The following is a 19844-nucleotide window of genomic DNA, read 5'->3' on the forward strand; positions in this document are numbered from 1 at the left end:
CACATAACCCTATACAGATGTGGAGGGAGTCGTGCTTATGGCCAGTTCACTCCTATAGTATATGACCCTAACACAAAATATCCCAGAAAACCGGGGAGCTGTGCTTGCATTTCAATGCTCTTGTCTGGTTCTAGCAATTTTGTCTCTCTCTTTAAGAAACTGCACAATGGAATGGTTTTGGGAAAGCTTTGAGATTTTACTGTACTTGGTGTAACTGCTGGCGCAGTTGGAATCCCAGTCTAAGCTTGGGGGTACAAATAATAAAATGTACATTTTGGATAGAGCTTGAACGAACCAAGGATCTTTTGGTGCAAGAGTGTAAGAGGGGCCACCAAAGGTTTGAGCAATGCTGTGGAGGAAGTATTAATAGTCAGTTCAGGAAAATATACTCATTTTTTTTGGAGAGAGAATATTAGAATAAGCATAGACAGAAGAAAGAGGTTGAAGAGATGGTGAATTTCTGGTAAGCCTGAATTTCATGCAGCTAATATTGCTATGTTTACTAATGCTGCATGCAGATCTTTTCCAAAGGGTGAGGAAGTTACTGAGGATTGGGCAGATGAGGTAGGAAAGATGTGCTTTCTTCAGCTGCAGTCTCATGGCATTGCTTTAGTTGGTCAAATTTCTGAGAGGTTATGGCATCTCCGAAGGGGAGGTAATTTGATTGGGTATGTTGGAACAAGTGGTTTGATGTGGCGGATGTGGGGGACTGAACCAGGTGCCTGATGCTATAGATGCCTGAAGTTGGAAGGAGCTGGGAGGTGCAGTTTCTTCTCTGCTGTGGTGTAGTAGCTTATCTTCATACATCCAATCTTATACTCTGCTTGCACAAATGACTTGTGCAGTGGAGCCTTCAGGTTCCATTTAATGTTGGAATAGTTTCCATGTGCTTTAGACCTGCTGTTTAAATTTAGTCTTGGGATTTTCAATACTGTGGAGGGGCAATTCATGGTAACCGGTATGAATGGAAGGTAGGACAGTTAGCTGGTCTCTAACTTCTGTCATTCTAGAGTGTTGTAGTTCCGATGTGTGATATTGGTTACACGCAGTGAGATGTGGTGATGGTAGCAGTTATGTATTTAATAATATATGTGAAGCCATTGACTTCAACTACAAAGTACCTCAAAAATACGCAAGAGAACTGAGTGCCTTCATGTCCCTGTGTCCTGTTTATGGAGGTGTCTTTTGCGAGATTCCCTAAGAGCATCCACCTTCCTCTGACAAAGTCAGGCTGGTCTCACATGAAGTGGGTAAAACACAACAGTTGTAGAAAAAGAAAAAATTGCAGCTCTTTTTACTAGAAGGCATTAGAAGCAGGAATGAGTTCCATGACTGTGGTTTATCTTTTAGGGATGTTGCATACTGTGGAAGACAGTGGTGCCCTGGACCTATTTGCAGAAGGTGAGAGGCAGATGCCATGTCTTGATTACTGACAGTTTGTGAATGGGAGTCTGTCTTTGCTGATAATAATAGCGAGATGCTCAGCTTCTACACAGGTTGAATTGGGAAAAAGCATCTCTTTGCTATCACTACAACAGTGACAAGCTCTTCCAATATTTGGGGAAGGGGGAGTGCAAGTAGATATAAATATTTAGCATTTCTCTCTGTGTGTGCTATGAATTTAGTGTCGGATCAGTATCAGTGGTAAACAAAGCCTCATCTTTGGACCTGACCGAAGCCTCAAAGCAAATGGGAATTTTCCTGTTGGCTTCAGTGAACTTTGGGCTCTACTGCTGTCTGCTCAGGACAGAGGGTATTTGGGATTTAGCTGTACAGGCTGCAGATTTCTGTTTGTGAGCAGCCCTTCATTTGAAATCTGAAGGAAATGTCTGCAAGGCTGACAAAGGAATCTCTGCAGTCCAATTAACCTTGGGCATCTCTGCTGAGTCCAGTGATCTTAGCAATGCAATGATTTCTTCCTGTCCAGCCGTGAAAGGTGAAAGGAAGCGTGACCAGCTCCTTTCAGAGGGGTTTCAGTTCTCAGGCTTTTGCTTGAAATAATGTTGAAAAGGTGAGAAGTCTTTCTGTTATGTTACCAGTCTGTTGAGAGATGGAGAGTCTCAAATGCAGGAATTTTAGCTTAGTGTTACCTAACTAATACAATCATAGAAACATAGAATCGTTTCAGTTGGAAGAGAGCCTCAGAATCATCAAGTCCAACCATAACCTAACTTTAGCACTAAACCATGTCCCTAAGAACTTCGTCCCTAAGAATCATATCCCTAAGAACTCCTGAAAGTTTTTTAGGAATTTTGAGAGTTCTGGACAGGAAACTGTACATCTGTACATCACCCATCTCAAGATATGACTCTGCTGAGATGTGTAGCTCTTTACCTAAAGTAGGTCTCCTAGATAAACCTCCAGTATTGCCCTGGATATACCAAGAAATTGAGGATCTAGAAGTCTTTGGTATTTTTTTTAATGATGCTTTCCTAGAATACAAATCAAAAGAGTGTGTTTTTCAAATGAGTCATGCCATGACAGCAAGATACATCCAAAACAGCCTTATCAAATCCTACGGAACAATGTTCTGCACAGGGTCTCAGTAAGCCAAGTATTGCCAAGACTTTATCTGCTGAATATGCACGTGTCCACTTTCTAAAAGTATCAGGAGAGTGACTTTGCTTCCTGAAACCATTCCACGGGTATATGTGTGGAGTCAGGGGCAGTCTGCCAGCATCAGACAACTCCTTTGTGATTTTTTTAGGGAAACGCCAGGTGATGTGCAGCCTCTGCCTGGTGAACATAGTTTCAGTTGATTCCTTGATTAGGACAGAGCAGACAGAGTTCTTAAAGTTGCAGTGAACCAAGAATAACAGCCCTTACTAGGGGCTGAGAAGGTGATCAGTACCACAAAGGTGACAGGGACCTTGCTTCCTGGCAAGGTGTATGGGCTGACTCCAGTGAGGAGGAAAGACCGTTATTGTAGATAGGGACACGAGCTCAGGGACAGGTGCAGCAGGGGGAGGAGCTCTCAATCTGCACCTAAGGTTACTCAGCAGTTTCAGTTCTGATATCTTCTCTGTGAAAATATGTTTTTAAAGGCCAATTTTCATACTGTAGAAAGTCTGTTTTATTCAATTTCCAGATTTTTTTTATGCTTTTAAGCTAGGGCTTTGTTTCCTTCCGTTCCTGGTTCCTTATGTTTACTTGGTGTTCTGATGCCCAATTTGTTGCTTGCAGTTCACTTCCACACATGGTTTGTAGTGTTGCTAGAGCAGGACTGCTGTAATGTTGCTGCCAAGAGTTCGAGCTGGGCGATCAGAAGTAACAGCACTGGGAATATCGATGTTACCCTGCTCTCTTAGCACCTTCGTGCTCATTTAATTTCTAAGCTCTTTACTTGCTGCTCTGCTAAAGCCCTGTGGAAGATGATCCTGTTTCTTCTGCCTAGTTCTGGTGCGGCTTGTAGTGGAGCTGAAGTCAGAACAGTACTTACGCTGCATTTTGGATGAAAGCCAAAAAGAGGTCAGTGAAGATGAATTCCTTGCCCTTCCTTTCAATCTTTCAGAGCTTGAGGAGATGGGAACAAGTGGCCCTGCAAGACTGCAGCTACTGCAGTGGGATGTGGCCTCTGCTGTGGTGGGATGTCCTAGTGCCCGCTCTCCTGCTGTGATTTTGGCAGTGTCGGTGTCTACCCTGGAGTTTTCCTATTGCTTCCATGACACCACACAGCCATATGGCTTCATGATGTTCTTGTGAAGCTGTGTGGCTTCCCCAGATTCCTCTTTTTCTTCCCTCACCGTTTCAGAGATATGAGGTGCTTGCCCAGCCTGTGCTGTGGGCTCTTGCTGTCTTCACTCCTAAGTTTGTGATGGCCCTATGAGGTAAAAAAAAAAAAAAAGAAATTTGAAATAGTGAAAGTGAGGAGAAGTTCAACTGGTTCAGCTGCTCATGTAAGAGCTGGAGGGGAGAGAGAGGAAAAGGAGCAAAACCCGAAATTTCTCGGAATAATTAAAAGGTGTTTTGAAGACTTAGTGGTGTGGTCAGGGTTTTCCTGTGGTTTATCCTAAGTGGTGAAGAGGACCCAGCTTAGGAAAAGATCCTGTTCTGGAGCATTATACATCAAAGTGAGCTTGCTGTTTTGTGTGCATTTCTACCTTTGGACTGTATCCTCACCAGTCAAACATTCCGTTTCTCTGTCTCTCCTACAGCTGTGCAAAGCAACTACCATGAGGGGCAGCCTGCCCACATTTGCTCTCTTGGGCAAGCTGGCAGATGCCATCCCAGGCTTTGCTGATATACTGGTGGTAGAGCACAGTGAGTAACGTGCCGTGTCCCACTGAAGGGTAGTGGTCATAGCCCTAATACACATATGCATGTGTGCACCCTATCGTCCCCATGTGAATTCAGAAAGGTCACACGAAAAGCCTGTCCAGAAGTCAGAGTGGCATTTGGGCCTCCTGGGTTGCAGGTCAGGACCTTCACAGCAGGCTTCTTGTTGTGCTCTAAGCTAGCCTGGCAAAACCAGCCTCTCTGAACTGGGGCTTGTGGGTCTGCCTCACAGACAATATACATTTAGTTTTTCTTTCCTTGGTCCAACCCCTGGGGGTCTGGTGAGTGAGCTTAGCTGTTTGTGGAAGTAGCTGGGATGATGGATCTTCACATGGTGAACAGCCCGCTTCTCTAGCCATTTATTACGATATCTCTGCTCAGGATGGGTGGTGGTGAGCACATCACCTAATTGTGGCATTCATTCATCTGCACACACCAGTCTGCCCAGTGGGCTTTTGCAAGTTTTCAAGGGAAATAGGTTGGTGCTTTTAAAAAGTCAGTTCATCGGTGTGAATGCTTGCTGTTTCTGTTCCTCATGCTAGGTAATTTAGTGGACCACATGCTGATGGGTTTGACATACCCAAATGAATCTATAAAGGCTGCTGTCTGCTACTTGTATGGCAAGCTATACTCCTCTCCTGTTGGCACAGAGCGGCTCTCAGCACACTTTGAGGAAAGGCTGTGTGGTCTCTTCTTGAAGGCCTTGGGGCGTGCACAGACAAAGGAGCTGCAGGTTAATTGTTTGGGTAAGGCATTGCTGAGGGAAACTGCAAGGTGCGAGGGAAGGCTCAGAATGAGGAGGAAATCCTTGGGTGGTGTAGACTCTTTAGTGTCGATTGTTCCCCAGAATGCTTGTCTGAAGCATTCGAGCCTTTCTGTTAATCCATAGCAATCAAAAGAGCCCAGACCTGCTACTGAGCTCCCCCAGCCCTCTGTTGTCCCTCAAACCCCACGTTTGCTTAGCACTGACTAATCTTCAGAGTCTCTTCAGAGCTTGCACTGCGGCCCGGCCTGTCTCAATGGGACGCTGTCATCCTAGGAACAGACCATCCCTCAAAGTGTCTGAATGCAAACACTATGCATGGACAGGCAGGTTTTGCAGAGCAGTGGGATGGAGTCTAACAAATACGGTCTTCAGATGTGGGGCATCATGTTATTTAGGTTAGAAAGCTAATGTGGAAGTGGTGCTTTCTTGCATTTATGTTTCCAACTGCACGTATCAGTTGTTGCTGGGAGCACAATTTCGGCCTTTCTGACACTGTTTGCTTGTAAACCATCCAGATAATTCCTTTTTCTTGTAGGAGATAAGCAGGAACTGGATTGCTCCTCAGATCATCTGCTCAGCTAATAGAAATGGATGATGATTCCTTTGAAAGTAGAATTCTATAGCTCAGATGATACCCCTTGTGAATTTGTACTGACACATACTGATGATTTGCATCGATACCTGTAGCAGTGCTCTATACTTTTATACTGAAGGGTTTTTTTTAATGTGTGGATATCCCTTAGCTAAATACAGCTGTTTCAGTAAGAGCCTGTGAAAGTAGAAGGGGAAGATAAATGCCAGTTCTCTAGGAAGTAGTCCAGGGAAAATGTTTAGTTATTGTTGGGTCACTGGCTCTAGCCTGGAGAAAAATGCAAGGCAAGAGCTCTCCCAAGAAGCAGTTTAAAGGCTGGGTACTGGAGAACAGAAAAGAGTTTGAGTAGAGAGCTCCTGAGATCATGTACCTGTGCACACACACGCCTCTGAGAAGGAACAGGGAGCATCAGACTGAGCAAAAAGCATCAGCAACAAGGGGTTGCAAGACATGGGGCTCATGGCAGTATCTGGGGACACAGCGAGAAGAAGCTCCCTAAACTGGAGGCGAGGGTCTTTGTTAGGAGTGCAGGAAAGGGGAGGAATTTGGCAAGAAGTGTTGGGCCATAGATACTCCTGTTTTAATATAACCCTGCTGTGCCCAGTGTCATGCTCATTCTTGCTCCCCCTTTTGCAGGTTTGCTAAAGGAGCTGCTGAAATCTGACCATTTTGTATCCATTCTTATGAATAATTCAAGGACAGAGGAGGAGTCTGAGAACCCTGACTTTTTAGGAGGGGAACATCCACTGCCACTTGTTCTCAAAAAGGTGATCGCTGAAGTGGTAGTGAATTGTTGGTAGATGTAAAGAATTTTCTGACCTGTATTGAAGCTTTATCGGAGGCATTTGAGTATACTGACACCAACACCAGCAATAGAGCCTGCAGTGGGAAATGGGGACATTACTCCATCTTACTCCTGGCCTCAGCTGATTTTACTCACTCACACTTGAGGTCTGATACAGCACTTGTAGTGCCAGCATGATGAAGTGTGGGACAGAGCTATTCTTACTCATAATGTTCCCTGTTGTGGTTTTCACTTTGCATTTTTTGAGTGTATTTGGTCCAGTGTTTTGTCTTGCCTTAGCAAGTTTATTCTGTGAAATACATACCAAAAGAGAGATCTTCATTTACATTTTAAATTTTAAAATGCAGAGGAAACTGTTTCCTACTTGCATCTACATAGTTGACTCCCTCTCTCCTTTTGACTTTTGTTTCTCAACAGCTTTTGTTGACCAGAGATGAAATTTTACAGGCAGCAAGTGCTCACTGTGTGGCTGCAGTGCTGGTTCACTCGCCCAGCAGATATGCTCCTCCTTTTATCCATGCGGATGTCCCAGGTGAAGAAATGGGGTAGCATCTTATTGTTCATCTCCCAATATCAAAGCACTCCCTGGCTGTTTGTTTTAGGAATCGGTCTGGTTTTGTGAAATCCACTCATGGCATAATGTGTGCTGTGACCATTTTGTACCAGTAAATGTGATTTTAGGAATGGGAGAGTAAGTTTTCAACTGGAAGTGTAAGAGCTGTCGGAATGAAGTTTCCACATCAAGAATTCGAATGAGTCCTTGAGGTCATGGTCCCTCTTGCAGTATACGTGCAAAGCCTAAACGGATTTAAGTTCAGTCTTAATCCACTAAATGTTGTAAATTTGCACAGAATTTCGTCTAGAATTTAGCTTTTGAATCTGGCTATGGGAGATGGTTTATTACTTCTCTGTAATCCCAAAAGACATAAATGCTTTCATTTTACAAATTCTTTGGGAGAAGTAAAAAAAAGACCACTGCATCACTAGTAAAGCTTGCTTTGTGGTTTTTCATTTGCGCCAAAGGCTGGAGCCACAATTCAGCTCCTGCCTGCTGAGTTTGTGCTGGGAAGACACCTGCCTGTGGGACTCTGCTCTCCAGTCACCTTGTTTTGAAGACTGGCGTACCCCCAAGCGTCCACTCCATTCTCATTCCTGCTATTTTATGACACATCCATTCTCCCTGTGGCTGTTGCTGTGCTTCCTTGTTTCCTCTTCCTTCCTCTGCTCTGTTCCAGGAGCAGCTGTGCCATGCGGCGAGCAGGCTGCCTCTTACCAGCGTGACCATGCTTGTGTGTGTGTTTGCAGAATTCCTGTTTGAGTGTCTCTCGTGCAACAGTGAGATTCTCATCTGGTCAGTGTATTGCTGCCTGCTTCTCCTAACTGAAGAGCGCCTTTTCTTCTCAAAGTGTCACACAGTCTATGGTGAGTCATTAATGTTCCTGACAGAGTGACTGCAGTAATACTGTGGGCATTTTTTGTGCCTCTAGTTGAATTTCAATGCTTCACATAAAACCACAATCAGGATGGAAAAGGTCTGGAAATGAGTACCCATCAGACATGTTTGTGATGTCCAACATAGATTGGATTTACAGTGTCACTGTTCTAATGAATTCCTGATGAGTCTCTATCCATTATAATAACCAATTATCATGACTGACACTTCCTGAGTTACTATTAAGTGTTTCTGAGTTACTATTAAGTGTTTCCAAGAGTGGATTTAAGAAGAAGGGCCAAATTCCTTCTGTTCTTGTGGACTTTCCTCCATCAGTGGAGGTTGAGCCTATTATAATGGATCTGAGTGAATGGGATGTATTGGGCAGTTGTTTCTGTCAGTGGTTCAGAAGAATAATTGTTCAAATCTTCCTTCCTTTTAAAAATTCATTTTGCTTCCATCCTGGAATCTTGAGTATTAAATGCCCTTTGTGACTTCTCTTGCACATGTGCAGGCATTGAGTCTCTGGTGAGGAGTCTCCAAGACATCCTGCAGCTGAACAATGTGGAACTGCACAAGCAGGGGCTCCTGCTCTTTGCTGAAATACTGAAACGGTAAGGGAGTGCCCCCACCAGCCTTGCCCAGGCAGTTTGGTGCCCCAAAATATAGGCTGTGGTGCTTTTCATTTTTAAGTTTTTTGTCTGAGGCCAAATATCTACACCCCAAGAACCTTTGTGTTTGAAAGATATTGCTGAACAAATGCATCTCCCTTATTCTTGTGAAGAAGGGCCTGATGGTTGCTTCTGAACCTCCCAGCTTGTCTTCTTTGTGCATGCATCCACCGGTATGTCTGTCTCTTCCTGCTTCCTTCCCAGTCTGGGGGGTGAAATCTCCTTTCCAGCTGTAGATGAAGCAGGAGAGAAGGCGAGGAAGGTCCAGGCATATGTAAGCAGGCCAGCTCCTGCTAAGTGCGTCTCTGTGACAAAACTGAGCATGCAAATTCTGTGGCTTCTAGTCCCGTGTCTTTGATCTGAGCTAAACTGAAACAGCAAAAACAAATTCCAGGCTGAAATATTAATGTCTTCTGTCACTTTTTTCCTCTTGTTTTCTGCTAAGGAATAACACACCCAGGCTTGTTTTTCTTCTGTGCTTCCTGTTCTTGCCTCTATGATCTTGTTCCCGTCCTGTCATGCTAGTGACAGTCTTGTTTTCGCCACTTAGTTCCCCCAAGAGAGCCCTTGAGCTGAATTTTGGAAATGTCATAGTCAATTTTGTAGCAAGTAGCAGGGTAAAAAGGAGAAGGAGAAGCAGCAGTGCTAGAACAGTGTGATGGTGCCAGTGTGGGATCTGTCAAAAAGAGAAACCAGGATGTGGGAAACACTAATTACAGCATTTATGCTTGTAAAACAAAGAGAACACTCTGTGCAATTACTCTCGTTTTCTAGCACACGCATTCTGTTTCTCTGAGCTTTGGCTTAGAAAGGATGTTTTATTTAAAACTGTCTTGTAGTGGGGAAAGGGGTCTCATCCTGGAACCTCTCCTCTTAGTTTTTCCTTGCAGCTGGACTCTTCTTTTGTAGGTGAGCCCCACGCTCTGGTGTTGTCCAAGCAGGACGTACTGCTCCCCTTGGCAGTGTGTCAGAAATGGTGGGCGGCTCTCCGGGCAGTGCCCCTTGTCTCTCCCAGGACAACCAGGGTGGGGCAGGCACAGTTTGGGGCCCAAAGACGAGAGGCTGCAGGAAGCTGGAAGAGTGCTGTCCTTCACACCTTTCTCCCAGGCCCTGAAGCCATCATAATGCACCATATTGCAAGTGGGTTTATGCCTCTTCAGTGAGTCAGCAATACTCCTCCATTCCGCCCTGTGTGAGTCAGTGAAGACTTTTTTTTCCTCTGGTGTGTTTTACTTCAGAAGGCCAGTGATTAAAGAAAGGAAATACGGAGGATTAATAGAATTACAGTATAAGTAGAAACAATTTGGGAGTTCAGCACATCACTTATGGCTTAGGCCAGAGGCTACTCCAGGTGCCTGAGTTCCACAAGGCCTTTTCCTTGCCTTGCCCGCCTTGCAGCTTTTTCTCACAGCAGAACGTGAGGTGGCTGCTGAGCTGGGTTTAATCCCACTGAGTGACTAAAAAGCGTGGTTCTGCCTCTGTTCACTTTTTGCCCTCTAGCTGGGCTACCAGTGTAATTTCTGCTGAAATTCATTTTCCTTTCCCATTTGTGCATGGGAGCATGTGCTCCTGGCTTGCTATAGTCAGGCACGTCTGTGAAAACTGAATAACAGTGAATACTTTTGGCTTCCAAGTCTGGCTCCTGTCATGCTGTGCTGTTTTTCTTGTTTCACTTCGGAGAGGCCCTCTGGCAGGCTGTTAGTGCCTCTTGTCCACATGTAGCTGCCTGTCTTCCCCCGACTGTACCTGATTTGCCAGGAGCCAAATGAGCACAGTCTGCCATTTACACAGCTCTGCCCAATAATGCGATTAGTGGCTTGTCATCCCTCCATGCTTTCCTGCTAAATGCTCAAAGGTATCGGGCCACAAGTTGATCAGATGACCAAAATGTTCCCGATCAAGAAGAATTGTTGAAACAGTTGGATTATGTTTATTTTCCTGATTTCTTTTCAAGTTCAAGAAACTCCCTGTCCTTCTGGCAGCATCTGGCATTAAGAAGTGCTATAGGACTGTGAGAGAAGCTATTCTCATGGCATCATCCTCGTTCTAGGATGGTGGTGTTTGCTTGTTTACTCAGAAATATGAATTGCCAGATGAACCTGCAAATGCCAGAGCAGATGGCCTCAGCATCAAGTCCTAGGCAGAGAGATCACTGTATTTGGCAAAGCCTGTTTTTTCTTATGCTTTTCATGTCAGCGTTCACTGGTGCAGTCACACAGTTATGCAGGCTGTGGGTTTTTTCATCATAATAGGGCTACAGACCTGCTGAAGTTCACTCTTTGTAGCAAAACCCTCCACCTGCTCAAGTTTGAGACGACCTCCTTGAGCGCAGCTGGCTCTGAATACTGAAAAGCATTGCTGGAACCGCATGGCTCAGCTGTCCATTTGGTGAAATGAAGAGGGGGCAGTACAGTTACTTAACTCTGACAATATTATCCTTGCTTACTCTGTTTCCTCTTCACAGGCAGCCAGTGGAAATCAAATTATTCACAAACCGAGGTGTATGTGTAGAAGCCATTGATGTTTTGATGGAGACAGTGAACTGCCCTGTGCGTGAGGTGGTGGTGGAGGCTGTGAGAGCTGTGGCAGCTTTCCTGAGGTAGGCAGGAAAGAATTTGCAGGCTTTTCTTCAGATAGATCTGTTGATACCGCGTTGGTCTCTACGGTTCCCCTGTGGCTGTGTGGGTGAGTGTGCTCTGCAGTGGGACTTCTGGCTGTGACAGGCGTGGGCACAGCAGAGCTGGCTTCCCACCCACCTTAAAGCACTGCCAGAGCAATGAAGCTGTGGTGGGCAGCAAGATGCTGCAGCAAGGACCTGGCGTCCCAGGCAGGCTCATACTGCGGCTGTGGTGGCTTTGCCACTCTGTGCCCCATCTGGATACATAAGAGCAAGCTAAGATGTGCACAGGCATGTCCTTCCTGGCTGTGATGGGAGCGAACAGTGAGTGCAGTGAGAGTGTGTTTGGACACACATCTGGATGAAGGCACTTTTCAGATATTGTGACCTTAGTGTGCTGTGCTGGAGAGAAGTGGCAATGGCATGATGCTGTCAGAAGAGCAGTTATTTCTGCTGGTGTTGCCTTCCCAGGTGGAATTTCCCCAGCAGGGAATGTGCATGCTGTCTTTCTCTCTGCTTGTTCAGGAAGGACCATCTGAGCTCCCCTCCAGTCCCATATGAAGAGCTGCAGAAGCTGCTGGAGGCAATGCTGAAGCGATGTGCTGACTTCTCCCCACCACAGAGTAGCAAGAGGCATGCAGTAAGTCAAAAGTTGTTGTTTCTTTTTGGTAGGACCAAGAAGGACAGGGATGATCCTCCTAGTGTGCTATGTGGATGTCGTATATATGTTCTCTCCCCTTACGCTACGGCTGTTGGGTTCTCTGGTGTTTCTTTTGATCCTCATGCCTTGAGATGGTACCAATCTTTGTCTTTGGAGTAGCTGAAGGTCGATGCTGGTGAATGTTGTCTTTCTAAATCAGTGAAGATTTGTGGGGCACCACTTCAGTGCGCTGCTCTGTTTATGTGTCCAACACTCCAAGGTCATTTGAACTTCCCCTTCTTCAGGTCCCCACCTCGTAGGCTCTGTTGGACACACTATTTTTTTGGCAATGAACATCTCTTGCTATGCCTTTAGACCAAGAGGGTCACCATGTATGCACTGTGATGGCTCAGCAAGGGAGCTGTTAGCCATTCTTCAAACTGCAAATCCTGTCGTGTTCCTGGAATATGCAGTTACTGTGGTGTGCTGCTGGGACCTACACACCTCTGAGGAGAGCCACCATTACAGGTGGCTTGTGAAGAGGCAAGGAATGAGCCTTCTTGCTCTAGGCTCAGGGCCATATATGTTTAGATCACATGTCTGCAGTGGCAAGAGCATCTTGCTGGAGCATCAGAGCTCCAAATGCTTGCTGAACTATCTTTAGGCCCAAGTTATGTGGTACCAGTTGTCTTGTCTGCCTGGAAAACACAGAACTGCTTTCTGCCCCACAGGCAAGTGTTGGTCAGTCTGTTTGCAAACACAAAGAGCTTGGTGTCCCATTCAGAATAAGGAGTTTTACAGGAAGGAAATTAGGCAGATAGGAAGGACATCCAGGCTTTCTTTCATGGGAGAAAATGGGAAATTGTTGTACTTGTATGAAGATGTCTCAAATGGGGAAAGAGAAGGAGCTCTGAACTGCCAGGCACCAATGTGTCACTGTGTCCTTCTCTGATAGCATTCAGAGACCACCACCACAACAGTTTAAGATTTAAAGGCAGATTTTTAATTCCAAGTGGGTCTCAGTTTGGGCAAATGATTAGCTCTAGCACTGCATTTGGCTTCTGGCTGAACTCAGTAGGATGCTGTGTGGGAACAAGAGCTGGCACATGGATAGTTGCTTACAAATCTGAGCCCAAGTAGAGAACTTCTAAGATTTCAGTGCCGAGCAGGGGGAGGAACTGTTCAGTGTTGTCTGGAAAGTAACTGGAAGAAACAACATTTAAAAAATATATTGAGAGTTTTCCCAGAAAGGCATGAAGCTCCATTCACTGAGCCATTTAAAACTCAGATTAAATCAAGCCATGGCAATAGAGACTGTAAAGATGGGACAGTGCAGAACTAGTAGCTCTGTAGCTCTGTCTTCCCTAGCAAGAGCACAAAAGCTCTCTAACTCTGCCCTCCTGGGAAAGCACAATAGTGAAAAAGTAGCTATGTGAAATGAGTGAAGGGAAATCTGTTGTTCCTCCCGCTGCTGGTATCTGAGAAGAAAGCAATTTTTCCAACAGTGAACATAAGAATTTGAAAGCTTCTCTCCTTTGACAGGGTGATCTCCTATTCTCAGTGTCTCAGAGTCACCCAGCAAATGTAAATCTTGGCAGAGTCCCTCAGAGACACGGCCAGTTATTGCTCAACACACTGGAAAGTTTCAGAAATGCTTGCAGGTGAGGACAAGTCAGGGGACTGGAGGGGTGGGTGTTGTGTGTGTCCATGTTCATCCATCCTTCTGTTCTTGTAACTGAGTTTCTCTATCCAACCCCATCACTAAAATAACACAGGTGAGTTCAACGCATGGCACTTGTTGGTGAAACAACAGGAGGAGGGATATGTAGTGATACTGAAAATTTTGTGACACCTGTGTGTGTCTCCTAAGAAAATTGTCTGGGACCTATCAGTTTATTTCATGTCTTTGGCTTTGGAGGAACTGCTTGAAAATTAGCCAAAACTGGTGATGATGTAAGGTTGGAGGCTACATGTGAAGCCATATTCCTGTGCCCTGAGGCATGTGGTTTCAGTGCTGGAAGGGATTAACCATTGAACGAATGTGCATCTGCTCCAGATGCTGGCCTTGGATTTTCTCATGTCTGTGACCTGTTAGTGCAAGTGGTTTTATAGGCACCAACCTTTCCTGTTTTGCTGCATGAGAGCTCTCTCCCACCCTTAGCTGCACAGCTGACAGTGGTAGATGAGTTTGTGTATGAATCTGAACCTGTTGTTAGGGCAGGCTGGCCAACTGAGTTATTTTGCCCTCCACCACTTGCATTTGGCTTGGTCAAGGTAACTCAGTCAGAAGCAAGTGTCCCTGTCTGCACTGACACAGTGTCTTGGGGTGGTGTTATAGGGCTCTCGGGTTGTGTGATGATTTTTACCTCAGCTGAATGGTCCCCTGGCTGATTTTCATGAGGTTTGCTGTGTTGTGCTCCAGGCACTCTGGCTGGGCTGAGAACCTGTAGTCTTACCACACTGGGGTTTCCCACAGCAGATACTTTATTCACAGAAGCTGGGTCTTGCTTTCCCAATTTGTACTGTTGTGCAACATTGCTGACTTTTAATACCTTCACTCAAGAGGTAACTCTGTGTGATTGCCAGATTCCTGTGTTTCCAACCCATGAAGTTTTGTGAGATCCTTAATGGTTAAAGTTGTCATGGAAATGTAGTATCTCCTGACTTCCGTTACAGAGTGAGGAGGATTCCTCTCTCCTGTGGTATCCACTGTGTGTTTGTAGGTTAGCAGTGGAATTCCAGAGTGACCCCATGGCCCAGGAGAATGCTTTCACTGCCCCCAACTCTAAAAGTAAGGACACACTGAGCAACTTCTCTGAGTTCCTGTTGAGGATTTGTGACAGTCTCTGCATCCCCATGGTCATGGTAAGGTTTATTTTGAACTTGGTGTCGTCCTTGGGTATCTGGAAAGGTGCTTTCAAGCACCAGGAGTAGATTGCAGAAACATGTTTTTTTTTTTTTGTGAAGAGAGCACACACAGTAAACCAAGAACAGCTGTGGCATTTGCCACCTCTCCAGAGCCAAATGTGGCATTATGTAGTTAATGCAAAATGGGAGTGTACTGTCTCAGAGGGTGGAGAAATTCATAAAGCTTCCATGTAGGTGGCAGTGTCTTTCTTCAGACAGTTCAGTCCCCATAGTTTACCTGCCATGCTATCTAATCTATGGCAGCTCTGGATGTTGCCTAAAACTAAGAGTGCCTGAACTGTTGTTTCCCCTTCTGCCACTTTTTCAAAACTTGCCTGTGTCCCAGAAAGCAGAGGTATTTTGCACCTGCAATTTCATTTTCATGCTTCTTTCCAGAAGGTATTGAGGAGGCTGCCCAGGCTACACAACTAAGCATTGTGCCTTAGTAAGGCCAGGAACACGGTTTAAAAAACAGCCGTGGAGAGTCACATGTGCCTTAGTGCTTCATACAGACCTGTCACTAAGACACTTTGAGCAGAACTGTCAAAGCAATGGGACTTTTGGGTTCTAAACATTGAGTAAATTTTGCCTGTGCTTTGCCACAGGCTCAGGTGTATGGATTCTTCAGTTGTTGGGAGCTTGAAGATGTTTTGTTTTGTGTTCTCTTCACTAGTCTCTTGCTGGGCAGCTGCAGTGGCATTGCTGTTCTACTCCCTGAAGGGAGGCTGCAGCGCATGTCCAGTTTAGCAAAACCGGCGTCAGTGTGCTATTTCTTGCTCATTGAGCTTGGGTAAAAATTAATGGACTGTGAGAAAATTGTCCAGTGACCTTCCACAAGAGTGAGTTGAGTCATTCTGTTTGAAACAGTTTCAGGCTGGACTCTGTAGAGAGCTTAAACACCTGTGTTTGCCACTACACAACAAAATGCTGAAGCACAGATGTGTTATTGAAGTCAGCTGCACTTAAGCATATGTCCTGTGTTGTACACCACGCTGGAGAATTACCCACCAGACCTGTAAGAGCAGTTACATCCAGGGTAACACGGGCAGTAATGTCTGTGGCCGTGCATTAGGGCCTGGCTGGTTGCCAGCTGGAATTAGGACGAAGCGTCTTGTTTGATGTCATGTCTGACAGAGTTAGCAGCAGAACTCCTCACTTTGACTGAGGGAGCGTTAGTCGCTTTCAAAGTGCTCTGTAAGCCTGTGGACTTGCTGACAGGCTTTTTGGTAGAAGAACGGTTACTCTGTTTGGATTTAGAAATCTAACTTTCTGGGCAGGCAGGAGGCAGGAAGAAAGCTGCTGCTTGCTTTATTTACTGCATATCATGCACCTGATCTTTTCTTCTTTCCACAGAACTACCTGGAAAGGGCTGTCAGCCCATCAATGATGGAGATTTTCATCTCAACACTTAACACCCTCTTTACAGTGGTGCCAAACATGCGGAATAAGTTCTCCAAAAAGCTGGGTATGGGGGTAGCATGGGATCGTGTTTTCTGTGCTCTTAACTAAACTGATGGAACTTGCTGCTACTGCATATTGCTGAGGCAATGAGCGTAACGAGACTTTATGTGGAGGATTATATTACATGTTTATATGGGTAAGAATAGAGTGTGCAGTCATGTTCAGCAGGATGAAGAAGTTATTTGGTCTAGCAATGGTGATGGGACAGATTTTATTTTAGATAAATAAGTTGCATCAGCTTTACTCTTTCTTCTGGAATATTCAGAATTGGCCTTTCCTGTAAACAGGGATTACACTGGAATTGGTGGTGGGATTTTACTATGGAGAAGTCCTGTTTACTCTGTGTATTCCTATGCTTTGCACATCAGAGAGGTGATTTATGGAATTCCTCTATTCTAAACATGCAAAGCTGCCGAATCTTCTCTTCTTCTGAGAAAACGAATGAATCTCTGCTCCAAACCAAACTCTGAGTAGTTTGAATTGGGAGAGAAGGCCTAACAAAGATGTGCTTACTGAGATGGCCTGCCCTATTCCCTGGGCTTGTGTGGAGATGTGTGGGGATGGTTACGGGACCTGCCTACTCTTCCCTTATTGTACATGTTCTGTGCCCCTTTGTCATTCCTATCTTGCTTTCTTTCTAGCATCCTCCTCCTTCATACGACTGACATTGGAGCTGAAGGCCAGATTTTGCTCCGTGCAAAGGTATCATGATGTGCGTATTGTGACTAAAAAAATTCCAGATGGGAAAGCAGATCATGCCTTATCTAATGCACCTGATTAGGCAAGACAGGAGGCTGAAAGACTCAAGAGTGGTTGAAGTCTTACTGCAAAATGTAAACGGCAACTGAGAATGGAAAAGCTGGATGTGGGAGAAGGGAGAAGCAGTCGGGTAGGGGGCGGGTGGATTTACACAGTGGTGTGAGAATTCTGTGCTCTGTCGTGAGCTGTGCAGATAGAGATAAAGCAGCCTGACTTTGGAGTAGCCAAGTCAGTGGGTGTTTCAAAAAGAAGTAACAGTAGCATCAGTTCTATCTGAGCTCTGGCTGCCTAGGCACACATTACCACTGTATTTTTTCCTTGTGGTGTGATAATGTGTAAGAAATGGGAGGGAGGAGTAAAACTTCAACAACAGATATTGCAAAGGGTATTGTATAGCAGAGGCTATGATTTCTAGGGTGAGGAGCACTTGGAGACACTCTCTGTGTGTCTGCAGAGATGTTTTACCTTCTTTCCTGTGACTGCATCTCATTAAAAGGGTAAACAAACTACATGTCACCTCTAGTCCAGGTTACCACTGTGGAAGTTAGAGGATGTTTGTGCCTGTGAATTGTGGCAGGGCGGAGTGATCTAGGGCTCTGAATAGTGTGGAGCACCAGAGATGGTGTGTTACAGTGCAAAGATGTTTGGTTATGTCCTATTCTGCAAGGAAAGCAATTGGAGAGAGAGAAAAATATCTGCAAATAGATCTGTTCTCACCCTTTAGTTATTGTTTTGACATTCTTCATTGTTCATCCCTGGAAACACCATTGCTCCAAAATCTCCTTACTGGTGTTTGCCAGTGGAGTCGGGTATCAGGAGCCACCCCCAAACACCTCCCATTCTCTGCAGTGTTATGTGAATACGGGGTATGATGACTGTAAGAGTACCCCACTGTATTCATATTGTCCCAAAGTATGTGAACATGTTCACTGTCATCACTGCTATTCCACCCACCACGTCTGTGAGCTGAGTGTCCTCTGGGAACTAATTTGCCTGGAAGCCCAGGTGGGATCCTGGACTCTTCTTGTGACAGGGGGGATGCTTGTATGTGATCATTCAGTAAATCAAGGTTCTGGCAGAGAGTGTGTGATATTAGAAGTGGGAGGAGGATGTTTCTGGCCTTCTTCACTGTATCTTTCTGCTCTTCTTCACAGTAACCCTGCCTTGAATCAGGCCTGTTCCAGCTTCCTCTGCAGCTTGTGCCTGAGCCTTTACTCTGCCACAGAGAAGGAGAGAACTTCTGCTCAGGAGGGCAAGTTCAGGGAAAGAGACAAATTGCTTCATTTAGATTGAAGCTCTGCCACCTTCTATTTAGGCAATAGGTGCAAAAAGAAAATGGGGGGGGGGGTAGCGGCTGGAGTGCAGAGAAAGGAGGAGGGAAGGGACACACACGCATAAGCTCTATTTAGAGATTTTTTCCACTTTTTGTTTAAACTGGTCCAGTGAGGAGATAACACTTAGAGAATGCCTTTTGAAGAGTCTGAAGTCCTGCCTGAATGAATGTGTTTCTTCTGCCTGTGGTTTTGTTTACATGGTGACGTTTATTAGCACAAATGTGCATAGCTTAATTGAAACAATATTACTTGCCACAGCCACTCATATCTGCAGATTAAAGTCATTATTTCCTCTGGCATACTCTACAAAGCTTTCTGTCTATCCTATAACTTTCCATCATAATAAAGTCCCAAATAAACGAGATGAAAGTTTCCACATCACAAAAGCCACTTTTCCCACAGGCAGCGGTTGGTCACCCAGGCAGCATCAGCAAAGAGCTGGGAACCTCAAACAGAAGTGTTTTTTCATCCTCAAAGCTCTATTAGAGCAGTTCTCACACCTCTGTTCATGCCAAGTCATAGAGATGTGCTGCTCTATTAGAGCAGGTCTCACACCTCTGTTCATGCCAAGTCATAGAGGTGTGCTGGTTCCTTGCAGACAGTGGGGTAGTAAGTTCACTTCGATATTTCTTACATCAGGAGCTTCCCTAATGTAATATGCTTGAGTTAGGGCAGGCAGATGCTTACGTCCCCCTGTTCCATTCTGCTTTGACATACATATTCCTCATCACTGCCTGCCTGCTCATATTAGTTTTATTTTTAGAGCAAGAGATGTCTGAGCTGCTGCAAAAGGGTCTGCCTCAATTAAACTACACTGTTGCTGAAAGCCTTCTCCTCCTGGCTGAAGCCCCTGAGCCTTTCCCTTTGGATCAGTCTCTCACCAGCCACCAGCACTGCTTCATACTCCTCTTGTACTTCGCCTACACCCATGGGGACAGGTGAGCCAAGAGTATACAAGGCAAGTGGTTCTGTGGCCATTACATACCATGTATTGGTGGGTAAGGCATGTCTTATGTTATTGTTTCCACTCCAATCTCCTTGGATGCAGGTTTGTCCCAGAAGCAGAATTATTTTTAGCCATAAGAAATTTCCTCCTATCAGCACAGGACCGTGGAGACTGTCCTGCTCCATACATACTCAGAGCTGCGCTTTACCTCCTTGCTGTCTGTCAGGACAAAGGCAGAGCCATGGACTTGGTAAAAGAAGATTTAATTCCTACCTCTTGTTAAAACTAAGGTTTCCCCCCACTCCCATCAGCCCTCTTGCAGAAAGTATTTTGGCATAAGTGGTGAGTGGTGAATGAGTAAAGAGTGTACAGTGCATCCACACTCTGGAAAGTTAACTGTGAAAATCCACTAGGGAGTACAGATTTGACGGAATAAACTTGCGTATGTGTGGGAAGTGTAAATGCGTTGGTTAGGCTGTGAATTCACATATGAAATAGAATATATTTCATAGCTTCAATCCCCTGAACACATCCACAGCCCCTGCAGCAGGCTTTCTAATGTTCCCATATGGCTCTTCGCTGCTGCTGCACAGCTCTTTGAGCACTGTATAAAGCCTACAAGTTTTTTTAGTCTTTGTG

General features: G+C 45.2%; 1 protein-coding gene across 1 annotated transcript in view; it reads left to right on the forward strand.

Moving 5' to 3' along the window:
* The window catches only part of MEI1 (meiotic double-stranded break formation protein 1), a gene marked incomplete at its 5' end in the record, with an annotated part of 38955 nt that overhangs the window by 1605 nt on the left and 17506 nt on the right, over nucleotides 1-19844 (forward strand). The window contains 20 exon segments of the mRNA XM_082071701.1: nucleotides 1351-1401; nucleotides 3395-3468; nucleotides 4155-4260; nucleotides 4818-5021; nucleotides 6270-6400; nucleotides 6856-6970; nucleotides 7744-7860; nucleotides 8385-8484; nucleotides 9557-9569; nucleotides 9572-9639; nucleotides 9641-9700; nucleotides 11006-11140; nucleotides 11684-11798; nucleotides 13341-13459; nucleotides 14522-14663; nucleotides 16059-16170; nucleotides 16808-16868; nucleotides 18080-18177; nucleotides 19023-19197; nucleotides 19308-19455. Coding sequence (XP_081927827.1) covers nucleotides 1351-1401; nucleotides 3395-3468; nucleotides 4155-4260; nucleotides 4818-5021; nucleotides 6270-6400; nucleotides 6856-6970; nucleotides 7744-7860; nucleotides 8385-8484; nucleotides 9557-9569; nucleotides 9572-9639; nucleotides 9641-9700; nucleotides 11006-11140; nucleotides 11684-11798; nucleotides 13341-13459; nucleotides 14522-14663; nucleotides 16059-16170; nucleotides 16808-16868; nucleotides 18080-18177; nucleotides 19023-19197; nucleotides 19308-19455 — 2144 coding nt within the window.

Source organism: Streptopelia decaocto (assembly GCF_964273445.1).
Source record: "Streptopelia decaocto genome assembly, chromosome: 1".
NCBI lineage: Eukaryota > Metazoa > Chordata > Aves > Columbiformes > Columbidae > Streptopelia > Streptopelia decaocto.